Genomic DNA, 16,699 nt, shown 5'->3' with positions numbered 1-16,699 from the left:
GTTTAATAATATGCTGATAACAGATCAAAACGACCATATATTTGTTGTGATCACACGCATACAGCTCTGAACTGTATTCAGACATACCTTCCATACAACATAAGCATCTCTGGCATTCAGTAAAATAATATTTGGTTGTGTAAACACTATATACAGTATTATAAATATGTTATCAACATTTAGTTTTCAAAATTTCCAAGAATGAAGTATCTGTCAGAAATGTGTGCATATATGCTCTGATACAGACAATTTCATTATTATAGGTATCTCTCTAACGCACATACACACTCACACATGTATAGACATATGAATTGAATTATCAGATGCACAGATCTTCAGTTTCTGTAAAAAGATGTAACTTGAATTATTTCAGTCATAAGAATCTGAATAATTTTTTTTTTTAATTTAAACTGTGCACAATATTATTGGAATTACTGGAAGAGTTCTTTGAAAGTATATTGATAAGAGTCACTTTTAGAACTTTCTAAAATAACTGGACTTGTTTTTATTTTTTTAAGAAGTGAAGCTGCAAAATTTTGGATTGCTTTATTAGTTGAAATTTCAATGTATACTATACACCCATTCTTTAGTCAAGGATATGGGCATGATAAAAGACGGAGTATTTCACATACATATCTGCTGGAAGAAGAGAAGCTACAGAAGTCTCAACTAACAAAGTGGTTGCTTTTTCCTTTAAAGCTCTGATAGCTTTAACCACAGCTTACTCGAACTGCCTACGAGATCCATATTCAGACATATCAACACAAATTTTATGAAGCTTAACCCTAGCAACACAGAGAACATGCAAGTAAGCATATTTATACAGATAAAATCATAAATGCCTCATACAGATTTTACTAGCATATGCCTGCATTCCTAACCAGCAAATTTTTAGCCAGAGTTATTTTATTTCCTATTGTGACAGCACCCCTATGACACCAAAAGACATTTCTAGCAGTGAAACATCTCTCTGTAGCATAGCAACACTGATGTCATTACAAGTCTCCTATGATGTTCAGGTCACAAGGACAGGTGCTACCAGCTCAGTGACGTGCACATTTCTAACATTACATTTACTAAAAGAATAATGTTATATATATATATTTTACCTAAATATTATATAAATAGTACAAGCTACATTGAAAAGGACATATCATCTAGTAATGATTCAAATCTATGATTTTTTACAGTCCCAGTTCTTTTCAGCTTGATTAGAGTAATAGAATATACTACTATACACATTACTCTTTCTCTGAGGGTTCTGGCCCAACACATCCTATAAATCACATTCCCTGAAAGTATGGCTAAGATAAGGACAGGAATGCCAAGATAATTCCCAGGTAGTCACCCAGGCTTCAGAAGAGCAAGTTGGTTTCTGCCCATCTAGAGGGAATTCACTGGCTTATTTTAAGTCTTTCAAGATTAGTAAGCATCCTTGTGATACACAAACATGACCTACAGAGTATTTGCCTTGAAAAAAAATAAATTAGGAAAACAATATATTGATCCTGGTGTGTGTGTACGTATGAGTTTAAAAGAAAAAATCTCTTCTTTAGATTCAAGAAAAACCACTAGAGAATGGTAGTTACTATGGTTGTTGCCAGGTTGCTAATAGCATAGCAATTCATAACAGCCTCAGTCATTGCAAATTTTGCACATTAAATTTATTTAAGAGTCTGAAACACCCTTGTGATGGTAAAAGACAATTCATATTGACAAAGTCCTAAATAATTTCTCCACAACTCTATTTAGTCTATTTGCAGTCAGTCATTAAACAGAAGAACTAATTCTACTGCTGAAATCAGAACAGCATTTCCCTTTCTGTAACTGTAATTGTTTAGAAATCTAAACACAGAAGTATGCATCACCAAAAATATAATTCTTTCTCCCACCGTTTGGAGTTGGGAGGGTGTTTGTTCTTGTCATTGATTTATTTTTTTTTTAAAAGAAAACTGCCATGATAAGCACATCCACAATGTATATTTTGAGAGTCTATGGAAACCAGACTGCTAAACTACTGGCTACCGCAGGTATCTCTATAGAGCAAAACAAAGCACAACACAGACACAATCTGAAAATATGCCTCCATGGCTTTCTGTAAAACATTACTTGCAATTATGACTCCATTCCGTCTGCTAAGCAAAAACTGAATGCCATCTTCCATGTGTCCATCTTGTAGGCAAAATAATTCCAGAGCAATGGGCACATACAATTCTTCTATGATAGTAAAGTTCTTAGCATCACAAATAACACAAATAATAAAATTAATAAAAGGTGGAATTTATTTTGCCAGAACACAATTACATGTGTTGGAATTTTGCCAGGACATCAGGATTAAAATGCCCAGAGCCAAACCTACCTCCATCCCACTGCTGTCTCTAAGAATGCTGCCATGAATTCCAAAGGGAGCAGAACTGGATCATAATTATGTGAAAGGAGCCAGGAGATAGAAAATCAGACTGTCAGAAAATAACAGCAACCTGAAACCTTTCCATAAAAAAGGAACATTTTGAGATGTTGGGTTTGAGTCTGTTCTCCCTAGGAAACATAACACCTATCTACAAAAGCTCTATATTTAAAGACTATTGCCTCATTGTCCAAGCACTGAGCTGATACTCAAGGCCTTTTGGGATTATTGTTATTAAGAGGATATATTGACCAAAAAATGCCAGATATGCATCAGCAAGCATGATTGCCCCAGAGATGGGCCTGCTTTCCTTTCACAAGTGACAGAAGCACAAAAGACCAAGATAAGAGAAGGTAGGCTCTTTCATCATCATTTCCACTTTTGACATCCTACTGCTTACAATACACAAAGAAGTTGCTTTGCTTGGTTTCCCTTTGGAACACATTTACTGTATTTCTCTAGCTATCAGTTACCTTCTCTCTCTCTCGCCCTGCATGCCAAGCCACAATCCAGGCAGTGCTGAGCATTTGCATGTGCTGTCAGTTCAAAGATAAGCTCTTCCTTACACTATTCTTTCTTGGATTTTTCATATGGTCCTAACTTTGGTAGCATCTTCTATCTCATCATTGCTTTTTCCTTCTGGAGAGGACAGTCACGAGCTTCAACAAATACAAATTCAAGACTAGCTTGCCAGCTTTTTCTAAAATACAAATGTGTTACCAGCTATATTGGGTCAGGATAACTACAATCAACTCATCCCATTTAACTAGCAAAGAATAAGCACAGTTTCAAACCCAAGTCCAGGTTCAAGCCAAAAACCTACACTGAGCTGAATCAAAGCACCTGAACTTGAGAAACGTTTACCTTTGGATTTCAAACTTAAAAAAAAAGATGCATAGGTCTGTATTTTGATCTCACCCATGCCAATTTTTCACCAATACAGGAGGAACAGTACAAATGATGCTATTCTCCATTTACTGCAGTGAAATTAAGGTGACAATTGCAGAACTACAGGAGTACAGATCCAGGCCCATTTCTCATTTCAAGGTTGAACACATTTAGAACAGCATCAGGAAAACTAGGTAAACTGTGTAAATTAATGATGTAAATTACATGAGTTCATCTTACCAAGATCCACTCCAGCTATATGTTACAAAGATAAGAAGGTAATTTTATTGTAAAGTGGAGAAACTAAGACAGATTAGGTGAGCTTGGCAGCTTCACAGAAAAACTCTGAAGTGCTTTCATAGTAACTGTTTTCTGCTAGAGAATTTTGAACTACAATCATTATCTGTTTTTTAAGTATTGTTTCACAGTTCATTTATTTTTCATACAACAGTGGCTGACCTTATACAGAACAGCCCACCTTTAGTTTAGCCCAAAAAAATCTGACTCCATGTGTCACATGCTTTCAGGATGCCACTCATCAAAGTGATGTAAGATTCCTTGTTGATGGAACAAAGCAATTATAGACACAGCACTCAAAAAATAATTTACAGACAAAAGCAGATTTTTGAAAGTACAAATGAAAGTCAAAAACTATTACAGATGCTACCTTTCCGAGTTTCAGAAAAGACATCCTTTTATTTTATGGTAGACCGTGGTACTCACAGGCTGTTCATTACAGGCAGTCAAAGCAAGTATAATCTATTGTTAAATGAGTTTCGGTTTGCGAATGCAGCTAAATCATCTTGACTGGCAGCTATATTATTACTCAGCATTTATGTAGTGCTGTGCATAACCATCACTCTTAAAACTTTTGAATTCAAGTTTGAAAGCCATCTGGAATCTAGGAACTTTTTCAGATACGAGGAACAACACCACTGGGAAAACAGTGGAGAAGGGGCAAGAGAAGAGAGAGCATCTTGAATATTCACCAGCCTACATGAAATATTCCTTTAACTAGCTGAAAGAGGTCACAAAAGTAGCCAATTTCAGTGTGGATTTTGCAGGAAAAACAACCTATAGTTTAGTCAGGAAGACAGAACGCATCAAAACCTAGTGAAAGTGCTTGGAAAAGGTTAAAAATAATGAAAGTTCAAACACTACTCACATGTACTCTGTCAGACGTGTTAGAAAATCCATCTTTGGCCAAATTGCTCCCACATTGAAAGGCCTACTCATTGTTTCACTTGTAAAGGGAAAAGACAAAGCTGAAAAAAAAACGTGGGAGGCTGGCAGGGAGAGAAATCTTTTGCACAGACTCATCGTGATCATCTAATCTGACTTCCCTAATAACACATCTTAAAGGATGTCACCTACTAAATTCCTGTCTCCAGCCCACAACTGTGGGTTAAATGACAGTGTGTCTTTAAGGTAGATATCCAGGTTCAACCTAGAGGTGTCAAAGAAAATCACTCTGTTCAATAATTTGTTCCATTGGTTTAATACTTTCGCTGTTAAAACTATGTTTTTCCTAACATCTGAATATATCTAGCTTCAGCTTCCAATGTCTTTATGCTAGATTAACAGCAGTCTCTGAGATGTCTTTGTCCTATGAGTATTTCCTGACCTTGATAAAGCCATCACTTACCTGATCTTGGATAAACTACATACTGCAAGTCAAACTCCAAAGTTTCTTTAAGCCAAGCTTTCCAGCACTCATTCATATCTTCCCCAAAACCCAGTTTCTCAATAGCCTTTTGAAATATGGACATAAGAACTGAACATAATGCATTAATGGTTTCACTAACATCATATCCAAGATAGTAATATTAGCTTCTTTTCAGTTTCCATACTGAATAACAAGGGATCATATTCCCTGCTCAGTTACACTTGCAGCTACATTTCATTCAACAACCTTGTGTATTCAGAGCTCCTCTGAAAGTCACTGCTTTCTAGGCTACAGTCCTTCAACTTATAAATTTTGCAAATTTTCACTGTTCCTAGGTGTATGACCTTTACTTACGGCAAGTGGTCTATGCAGGATGACACACTTTTTTTACACGGTTCTACAAGCAACACTTTTTTCCCTCCAGCAATCTTCCTTGAGAGCAGCCACTCAGGTGGTCTGCAACATTTCCTCTCTTGCATTGCCTTTAATTTTCTGCTACCTTATGTATTTTTTTATTTATTTTCCACTTTAAAAATTAATAGGAAATCATAAAACACCACTTCCAAACTGTCAAAGAGCATCATTAAAATTACAAAAAATAAAAACAACTCAAGCAATGGAGATACAGATTAATCTCCTTCAGGCACTCCGGAACAATCACAGAGGAGAGACATGTTTCTTAGAGCCTCTAAGTACTTGAATTTGGGTCATTATTACATTCATAGAAGGAAATTTCAGAATATTTAGTATTATTTTTGATCATTGGATTAAATTTAATGATATAAGAATATATTCTTTTAAAATCACAGAACAGCAATAGTGCCACACACTTACAAAAAAACCCAAAATTGACAACATTCATTACTGAAACACTATAGAATCATAGAATCATAGAATGGTTAGGGTTGGAAGGGACCGCAAAGATCATCTAGTTCCAACCACCCTGCCATGGGCAGGGAAACCCTCCACTACACCAGGTTGCCCAAAGCCTCATCCAACCTGGCCTTGAACACTGCCAGGGATGGGGCATCCACAACTTCTCTCAGCAACCTGTTCCAATGCCTCACCACACTCACAGTGAAGAATTTCTTCCTTATCTCTAATCGAAATCTACCCTCTGTCAGTTTAAATCCATTGCCCTTGTCCTATCACTACAAGCCCATGCAAAAAGTCCCTCTCCAGCTTTCCTGTAGGCCCCCTTTAAGTACTGGAAGGCTGCAATAAGATCACCCCGGAGCCTTCTCTTCTCCAGGCTGAACAGCCCCAACTCTCTCAGCCTGTCTTCACAGCAGAGGTGATCCAGCCCTCGGATCATCTTCGTGGACCTCCTCTGGGCTCGCTCCAGCAGCTCCATGTCCTTCTTGTGTCAGGGACTCCAGAGCTGCATGCAGTATTCCAGGTGGGGTCTCACGAGAGCAGAGGGGCAGAATCACCTCCCTCTACCTGCTGGCCACGCTTCTTTCGATGCAGCCCAGGACATGGTTGGCTTTCTGGGCTGCCAGCGTACATTGCCAGCTCATGTTGAGCTTCTCATCCACCAGCACTCCCAAGTCCTTTTCCTCAGGGCTGCTCTCAATCCATTCTCCGCCCAGCCTGTACTTGTGCTTGGGATTGCCCCGATCCATGTGCAGGACCTTGCACTTGGCCTCGTTGAACTTCATTAGGTTCTCACAGGCCCACCTCTCCAGCCTGTCAAGGTCCCTCTGGATGGCATCCCTTCCCTCCAGCGTGTCCACAACACCACACAGCTTGGTGTCATCTGCAGACTTGCTGAGGGTGCACTCAATCTCACTGTCCATGTCACCAACAAAGATGTTAAATAGCACTGGCCCCAGTACTGATCCCTGAGGAACACCACTATGTAACAATAAGATCTTCAGTGGTTATTTTGGCATCTCGGGTAGCTTCTATTTTATTGTCTGTCTTCTGAGCTAAGGACATATATAATTCTCTTGGCTTCACGTAGAGTTTCCCCTTGCTTTACACAGCCATTGCCTCCTGGCCTCCTTCCTGGAAAGGGGAAGAGTGCAAATGAGAGCTGTGACCTTTCTGATACGTGCATCGCAAGTTAGAATGCCCATATGTCGACCCATCAAGTCTTACAAGATTTTTCTTTATTTTCTTTGATGGTACTACAGTGTGCTGTGGAAGATAACATCTTTTTCTTTGCCTTTTCTTCCCTTTAAGCTCTTTTGGTTAGCATTTCTATTGTGCATCTTAATGACTTCATTTCTGGCTTCAGGTTGCTTCAGACTTCCACACAGATACTGAATTATTTCATTTTTTAATGCATTATAAGAAATATTAAATGAGTAAACTTTTTATTGAACATCTATTTGCTCTCTAAATACTGTATAAAGATTGAACACAGTACCACAAATCATGAAGCTGTGAATGGGTTGCTTACTTATGAACAACTCTTCCACTAAAGGACATTAACTTTATGGTATTTGCTTCAGAAGTCCTGTCACGTTTCTATTCAGCTAACTTAAAATCTAAAGTTATAAAAAGCTGTAAATTTATCAGGACCTTTTCTTTATAAAACCTTGTGAATAAATATTGTTTTTCAATACTTTACACTCTTACAGCACTGCACATAAGGTTTTGCAAGTTTTTACTCTATATAATGGGGTGGGCCATCATTTGAATCATTTTAACTATTGACAGAACATTATAATTTTCCTTCCTCTTCCTCCATTAATTCCAAATTCATTAAAAAAACCACAACATTCATAGTCTGCAGAGCCTCTCACACAGTCACTATTCTTAAATGCAATTTAACCAATGCAACCAAAGTATTTCAGAATCTCTGTACGATGCAACTATTCTCTCACCTCTTTCTGAATATAGAACAGAAATATTTATGTGATTCTGTGCAGTGGAGATCAGTAAAACAAAATTGTAACTACTTATCCCATAAACCTCCATTATGGCACAAAATTAACTACATAAACACTAGAGGAAGCGTAACTAGGATCTAGCAGGAAATATACTGGCAGGCACTACTCTCTAGATAGAACGAGTATATGGCAAATGTAGTCCTCTTGCTGTTCTGAGCGAACATAAAGAATAACGCTGGCTAATGAGACACTGCTGACAACTGCTTCATAAAATAAACATAATGGGTTTATGATCTTTATAACGTACAGGTGTAAAACTGAGTTTTCTACTGCACTGGAATTTAAATGGAATTTCTCTTTGCTTATGTTCCTTATGAGAACAGAAAATTTGAAAATTCTGATGGCTAATCATGATTATCTTTACACACATACATACACACAATTTTCAAGTGTGTATCAACTACAGGTAGGTCAGAACAATACAAGCAGAAGTATGTCACTAAATCAGACTGATCTTGTTAATGGAAATGGAGGTCATTAGTGCTATCATTTTTACTTCAGAATAATCCTTGGTTCACTATGTTTCATGTCCAAAGATTCTAGCTCAAAAAAATGTAAATTTAGACACAATTCATAGAAGCTCACTCTCATGAGCTGCAGCCGTCTTCATTTTCCCTCGTTGTGACACTGCATTTGTTTACTTTATCCTGAAAGACTTGAGAAGTCAAAAATAGTATTGCATTGTCCAGGTAAATGAGCTTGTTTGAGAGTTCTAATCAATAAAAATCTTTCCAATGGGCACAGATGATGGTTATATGAAAAAAAAAAAAAAAAACAAGTATACATTGGCAGATAAGTAAAGAAAAGAACGTACTTGGGGCGGAAAGATGGAGTAATTAGGTGTAAGAATTACCTTTCCAAAGTATTTGACTCCTGCAGGATAAAAGTAAAGTTTAAAACTCTGTTGCAAGAATATTTTAAATACTATACTCATGAGCACCTCAGGCCTCAAGCAGCCCCCAACAGCTTTACCAGGAGTTAGACTGGGATAAAAATAACCAAGAGCAGCAGCATACCACTTTTGCACAGCTGATATTGTAGGCAGCATGTGGGCATTCTCCTCTCCAAGAAACACTGAAGAATATTTCTCAACTAACGTATGTTGCAGATAAAGCAAACACCTGTATGTTTTTTTAAAACAGTACACCATATTTTACACATGAGTGTATGACAGAGTAATAGTCAAAACTATCCTGACTCCCTCATTTTATTCTCACTGCACGGGGACACGTCCCCGGGGTGAGAAACAAACACTGCTAGTGACAAGGATCACCCCCACTATTTTTAAGGGGTCTGTACACATAGAAGCCTGATGAAAAGATGAAGAGAGGAAAAGCCACCTTTGCAAGAGGGCTTTATGAAAACTAGCTCTAATCAAAAAATGAAAAAATTTTACAGGTGAATAACTACTTGGCTGAACGAAGCAAAAGATAGAAAATGTTATGCCTTAAGCTAACAGCCACAGATTTTTATGACCAAAAAACCAACTAAACATTGCAGCAAATGGTCACGTATCAGAATGAAACCTGGAATAAAATGGTAAGACACTGCAAACCATAATATCCTAAAACCAACTTTTGTTAACAGTCCACAGGTTCAAATATTAGAATTGTTTAAAAAATCCACAATTGGCCTCCTAAAGCTCATTGACACTTTTGTTGGTGTTTTTTATTTTTGTTAAGCTGCAGACTGAATTTTAAGAGATCCTTTGTCTCAAAACATTAAGCCAGAAAAAAGGCTGGAAGAGAAAGAGGGGTGATAGTTAACCTACCTCACAATTGGTTTCATGTCAACCATTTTAACGATGCAATGTAATTTCTCCTCTACTCTCCCCCCTATTTCAGAATGGATATTACAACAAATATGGACACAACAAAACAGTAGTGTCCCTGTGCCATTACTCTTTCTTGAGTGATTCAACGAAAAAAAAGAAACAAAACCAAAACAAACCAAAACTCCCTCCTTTTTCCCCCATCAATTTATTTGACTGCAGCAAAAGTCATGCTAGGCAAGATAAAACAAACAAAACAAACAAACAACAACAAAAAAAATCTATATATAAACACATTTGTAATCCTTTAAGATAAATGCCTAAACGTGGGGCCATATTAGGGAAGATAAATTCTGGCTTTAAGAGTCTGACAACCCAAGCAGGATCTTCTAATATAGCCATGTCCACTCCTGACAGGCACTTCAAGATAAAGACAGTAATGATTCAGGAAATGTATGCACACGTCTACCAAGATCACCTATTAGTAGACATAATTCAGCTTGTTTGGCAGAGTTGATAAGGATGGAGTTCATTTCACTCCACTTCTGGTAGATAATGCTAAGCAACTACCCTGAGCTCACTGTGCAACCCTTGCAGTCAATGGCAAGGTATGAGCACATCTGGAAGGCGATTCATCCCATCCTAGCTGAATGCCTAAGACAGCTAGCATCAATTTGCTTACACAGTATCTTTCTCTCTCTCCACTGATCACAAGCCTATGTTTTATTACAGCATCAGGCACTAAAGGAGGGAGAGCTTTGAAAAGTAGCCCTCCACTCTGACCTAGATTACTGATACTGCAAACCAGTCTACTAAAGGCTGGTGCAATTTCAATTATTCATACCTGGTAATGGAACGAATGCAAAATCTTGCATGCCTCACAGGAAAACTACATCTAAATATAAGTCTGCTGATTCGAGGGAGATCATTTGTGCACTTAAAACACATGCCTCTGTGTCCTGGTGGCTTAAACCAAGATGCTGAAAATTAGGCAGGGTATAGGCTTCATCCTGAAAACAAATGTCTGTGTCACACAGTACAATAATTTTACGTGATACTATCTCAGTCTCCACAGTGGTCTAGTTACATTAGATCAGTCGTACAGCTGAGCAGAAACTCCCACAGCTCGGCAACTCCGAGTCCCAAGCAAGCACCACGCAGCCAGCCCCCGTTTTTAGCACTGAGTGCCTGCAGCACTGTCCAGTGCCTCGAGCTTTACGTGTCTCATCTCCAGCTCACATGGCCACCGCCTCCATCCTCAGCCAACTTCTCTCTTTAACAGCTCATCAAAATTGGTACATCTGCCCAGACACTTTGGCTTTTGACAGAATTTCCATTCACTGAAGGTTAATGCTAATCTTTATATTTCCTTCTATTCGCCTAAGCAAGCGGTGAAGACTGAGTTACCGCAACTCTCCTAAACTTTACCACAAAAGAAGTGAATGAATGCATTTCTTTTAGGACTTGTATTTGCTGGCACTTAGGAAGTGTTCAGAACTGAAGTATTTTCTATGACTGAAAACAGAGGCGGCTACAGCTAAGGTGTAATCACAAAGTCGGTATCTACACGATGAACACGCCACTTCCCTGACAGAGCTGGTATGGGCTATCGAGTTTCACAGAAGGAAGGAAAGGTTCTGGCAACAAAGATGGCAGAAGGAAGTCAAGAGAAATGTGATTGATGTTCATAGTGTTATCTAAACAGAGGCTCCTTTCCCTAAGAAAGGTGTACTTTCAAAAAGAATATTAAAGCTTATGGAACTTATTTGATGGGAGTCTGGTAAACGATACTAAAATCACCTATATGATGCACAGCAGTGGGTTTTTTTTTGTTTTGTTGATTTTTTTTCTGGAGTCTTTCCCTTATGTATTTTGTCCGAGTACCACCATAACTGAACACCGTTTTCATGCAAAGCACACTCAGAGATATCTTGCTGTTTTTACAGAAATCAGGAAACACACGTTCTCTCTCTAGGAATGTACATCAGTTGGGATTAGGAGATAGTGAAAGAGGAGGCAGCATCACATCACTATAGCAAAGCATGCCAATCTGCACCACTGTGCTATTTCACTAAACTGAAAGATAAAACATCTAAGAGAATGATTCAATATCTTGCTCATACAGCCCAACAGGAAGGCTTAATCCTGTGCCAACAGGATGGTAATTAATATGGTAAACTTTGCTGTAGTCTAAGAAAAAAAAAACAAAACAGCAATCCATACTCATTCACTCACACAATTTCATCTATCATTTTTCAACATTAATGGGCATTAAAAGTTCTGGCAGTTTGGTGTCAATATCAGAGACAGACGTGCTTTTCAACCCTCATTACTTCAATTTATATATATATAAAATTGTCTTTCTTTTCAGGAAAAAGACAATCAACTTATATAAGAAGCTTCTCTTAACTGTAAGATACTTAGTTTGCTTACTTTACCACAATATTTCCTAAAGTCTTCGCTTTCACGGGTTCCTTATTTTCATCCAGAATCATCACTGCAAAAAAAGCAGTATAGAAAGAGAATTCTTGTTAAATAGTGTATTTTCAGGTGGAGGACAGTGTCTTTCTTCACAGATGTCAATTTATGTCACACTTCAGAATGGCAATATAGCAAGCAACAAAACAAATTAAGTAATTCAGGAGTTCCAAACTGGATAATCTCATGACCTTTTTAACATTCAGCCTTAAGTACAAAAAGTTTTAAATAATACTCGTGCTTTTGGGAGTAGAAATAGCTTAAAGTCAAAAAGGGAAAAACATAGAACTGAAAATTAAAAGACACCTTCATACTGGAAAATCTAAACTTCCAAATAGCAAAGGACCGACCCTTCAGATACACGACATACAACAGAAAGTGTGCAGGTTAACATGAGTAAGAAATAACAACTAAGATTACTAGAGGCTAACCCAGTTAATGTGAGAAATACTATTACCAGTAAACAAGTGTGTCTGGTTTTCAAAGGCTCTCAGGAGACCCAGAGAGATGCTGCCCAGCTGACAAGGCTTATTCTAGTCTAGCACAAAGAGGGAAAGTAATTCGTCAGCTACCCAAAGCCACCCAGCAGGGTAATGCTAGAGGACAGTGAAGAATCCAGATCTCCCAACAGAAGCCTTTTCCCTGGATGACACTGGCCTATCACCTTCAGTGAAACTATCATACCCCGGTACTGAGTTTTCTGAGGAAAAACGCCTGAAATAGCCTCTTCCATGCAGTCATCTGGGAAATCTACTACAACCACCCATTCCATCTGAAGATGTGAGCGTAAGCAAGGAATGAGAGATATCAGCTTGGCCTGTGATAAATGGAATTAAACAAAGTGAAATGACCAAACCATGGAAAAACAGGGAGGAAAGGTTTTGACAGACTGGGCTGACATGGATTTAAAAACATGCTTTTTGAAACCTGCCCAAGCAAAGAAAGCAATGTACAGCTGGATCTAAATTAATGCAAATAATCTTACATTCTGTATTTAAAAGTTCCATAGGAAATAAGGAAAACAGGATGACAGACTTCTTGACTAAAACCCTGCTAAGACTCTTATATCATATCCTATCTGTCTAGAGAATGCCAACATCCGTAATTTACTATTTATGGCTGAAGCCATTCCTTCATAAAGAATGGTAATTTTTAAGTAATTGAAGAGCCTGCTGAAAGCAATGGCTCAGCACATAGACACAAGCAAGTCTAGAAGGCCAGTTTTAAAAATCACTGATTTGGAAGGAGAAACTGGGATAGCAAATCAAAAGGATGAATGGAAACATAGAAGACACTTATGAAAAATGGCAAGAATGGCATAAATAAAATCCACTTATAAACTAGAAAAGCTTTTTTTCCTTATATATTTTTAGATGGTGTAAGAACATGTAAGAACATAGTATCGTTAGATTTGGAGAATTTAGGCTCAGAACCCTCACATGTAGCTTTCAGTGTTTTCTCTCCTGGTTTTTCCTATTTTTATTTTACTAAAGTAAAATCTAACCAGTTTATTGTAACTATTTTATCAAGGTAGCAAATGCAGCTTTTATTCTCCTTGCAAGCAGTGTATTTCAATGTACAAAAATTTAGAGAAGGGAAACACTATACAGCTCACTCCTGAATTACTGAAGAACTGATTCAAAATGTGGAACTTGCTTCAGTTTGAAAACAATGCATTTAAATTATCTGAAAAGGATTCAAGTAGATCAAAGGGAAAGCACAATATAATGTCTGATTTAAGGCCAAAAAGCTAGAAATTAATATAGTATCTTGATTCACTTTTAAAGGCAATTTATGCCCCTGCACTTTGATATCATAGCTAAATACTGATTTTATTCTTTGTAATCTAAAAAACCAGCAAAGAAATCAGTTTATTTTAGCAATACTGTGACAGAAAGAATTTGGCTATGCTTAAAAAAAGTAGAATTTGTAACTTTCTATTTATATCACAGCATAAATACAACATAACTTCAGCAATGCCTAAAACCATTAACAGTTGCATGTATAATCTAAAAATACAAGATCTATCTTCTAAATGGCATAAGGATCTCTTCTAATTAATATAGTAACAGCAGCAAAACAACATCAAAACTGAAGCAGGTGACAGCAAGACAGTTGCCAGTACAGAGTAATCTCAAGACTCACTATTTTATGAATGGTTACATTAAAGGACATAATTGGCCTCAAACCAAAGACTGAAAGAGGTAAAGTTCTTTCATAAATCTTTAGTGAATTTTAGTGCTCATTTAGTTTCCATTTCAAGGCATGCTAAAAACATTTCCGTCATTATTTCATGAAATTCTTTACTTAAACTAGGCCCAGTGATCCAAAAAAATTAATCTGAAATTCTTATATTCTTGCTACTCATACTGTTTTCTAGGCCTGACTATAATCTGATGGCATGTGTGATGCAATTACATTATTCCACTCTTCTCTATTTATTACAACTCTGGATAAAGTTCATGGCTTTGTTTTAATGTTAAGCTATTGCTTGTCTTCCTGCCATAACTGTAAATGCCAAAACCTAGAGCTGCTGCAAATGTTTATTTTCTTTAATGTTCATTTTCACTTGTATGTATTAGAAATAAAAACAGCTTAGCTCTTTCTGCCTAATGATGTAAGATCTTTTCCTGAAGGTGGTTTGATCTTTAATGCAATTATTTTTCATACTTTAAGTAATTCTTGAAAGCTGTGTTAAAACCTGGATTCTCAAGTATAAAAATATTTTTGTGTTCTTATTCCTGTGGCTTCACCCTCTGCATACAAATACCTTCCAGACAGTGAGTGCTCATTCTTTCAATGTTAGTCCACAGCCTACCACTTTCCACAGCTGGAAATAAAAATGATCCGCAAGCACAAAAACATAACATGCTTAACAAATTTCTGAAATATGAGCCCATATACCTGTACAAAAAGACAGAAAACTGACCTTGATTGTCTTTTAAAAAGTATGAGATGAGTTCAAATACAAGATTTACATCCTTGCCAAGTTGCTAGTTAGTTCACTATGATGTATTTATGGAAGACACAGACCTCAGAGAGAACTTTCTTTATGAACTTCAGACTACTTCTCACACAAAATTGTAGGGCCAAAGAAAATCTAATAAATCCAATCAATATGTCTCTGAGATAATTATTTCTTGTACATCTCCCAAACCAAAACTATTTAGGCTCTGAAATTGAAAACACGTGTATAACAGAACACTTCCAAGTGCAAGTTATCACGATTATTTGTCTAGTTATCACTTCCTCTTTTAGTGATGGTTATTACTAATATTTTTCTTCCTGATTTGCCAATACAAATGTTACTGCTGCTCTCATATAAAACAGTGCAACTGTACATAAAGCACAGTATTTTTTTAATATCTTTGTTATATCCAGTGTACAAGTATGTGCTAGCCCTTTCATATAATAAAGGCAGGAGTAGTTGATCAATTTTCTTGAACATAACTCTGAATTTCTTATTCACAATCACATTCCACAACACACAAAAAAGCAGAGCTTCCTGTTACAGGAAGGAGGAAAACGTGTTAATAAAATTGTAATTTCCTTTCCCTGTGAGGTATGAAAATTAAAAAGCACTTACTTAGGAATATAAGCAATATTCTTTTCTAGTAGCATGTTTAGCACAGTCTTACCATTGTATCCTGGCACTGGTTTTCCTGCCTGTCCGGGTGGAGGTGTTGTAGAGTTTCCCAAACCAATACAGGAAGCAGTAATTGCAGAACCAGATTCTGTTAAGAAAATATAAATACTGTCAGTTAAGACTGTCCTTAGTGTGACTAAGTATTTATTGGTTCTAAGTTTTGCTTCTAATTCAGCACATCAAAATAATAAAAAGAAATAAAAATCTCAGACAAGTAATTTAAGATTTAGAATTCAGGAGCTTTTATGTTATCATCTAATGAATGTAACTACAGAAATTTGCTTTCTTCAAAGGGGAACTTTTTCCATTCCATAGAAGATAGTCAGAAATAAACACCACGCCACTAAGAAACTGTCTACAGCAAAACCATGATAGAAATACTATGTAGGGCAGATGTACTTCAAGGGTTATTTCCTGAGTCAATATCCTTGGGAAGAATGAATTCCAGAAAAACACATCAATCCATTCTTGGTCTATTATCTTACCCCTGCAAAGCAATATCAAGGTGTCTGTTGTTCTGTTTTGGAGGTATCCATTCAGAGGTTCGGAAGGTGAATAAATGCCAAATCTTCTCTATGACAATATTGGTCAGTAAGATAGAGATGAGGTAGTGCCTAACAAAATTTAGTGTAAATAATGAATATTGTCCTGGAATATTCTCACTAGTATTTCTTGGTGAGAACTATTTCAGTTAATGAAAAGGCTCAAAAAGAAACAGAGTAGAAAAGTCAGATCAAAATTTTTGGTGGTGCCAAAATAAACTCATGAAGAACAATATTAGGAATAGGAATCAAATTACTGCAAGATTTTGTGATCATAACCCAGATGTTTTCTCCTACTCCATCTTCAAATATTAAAGTTTTACTAACTATAGCCTTTTGGAGTGGTTTGTGGGTTTTTTTTCAGGGAAGATGTGAGAAGACAAATGTCTCTTGGCTTTTGA

At 37.0% G+C, this 16,699-nt stretch overlaps 1 protein-coding gene across 1 annotated transcript in view; it reads right to left on the bottom strand.

Moving 5' to 3' along the window:
• ACSS3 (acyl-CoA synthetase short chain family member 3) overlaps window positions 1-16,699 on the bottom strand; it is a 93,146-nt gene that overhangs the window by 6,533 nt on the left and 69,914 nt on the right. The window contains exons 10-11 of the mRNA XM_086610363.1: window positions 15,749-15,844; window positions 12,066-12,129 (exon numbers count right to left, since the gene is read on the bottom strand). Of these exons, the coding sequence (XP_086466489.1) occupies window positions 12,066-12,129; window positions 15,749-15,844 (160 nt within the window). The remainder of the gene's footprint in view (window positions 1-12,065; window positions 12,130-15,748; window positions 15,845-16,699) is intronic.

The sequence above is a fragment of the Tauraco erythrolophus genome, chromosome 4, assembly GCF_009769465.1.
Source record: "Tauraco erythrolophus isolate bTauEry1 chromosome 4, bTauEry1.pri, whole genome shotgun sequence".
Taxonomy (NCBI): domain Eukaryota; kingdom Metazoa; phylum Chordata; class Aves; order Musophagiformes; family Musophagidae; genus Tauraco; species Tauraco erythrolophus.
Note: the sequence above shows the minus strand (reverse complement) of the source record. Positions and strands in the feature narration are given on the sequence as shown.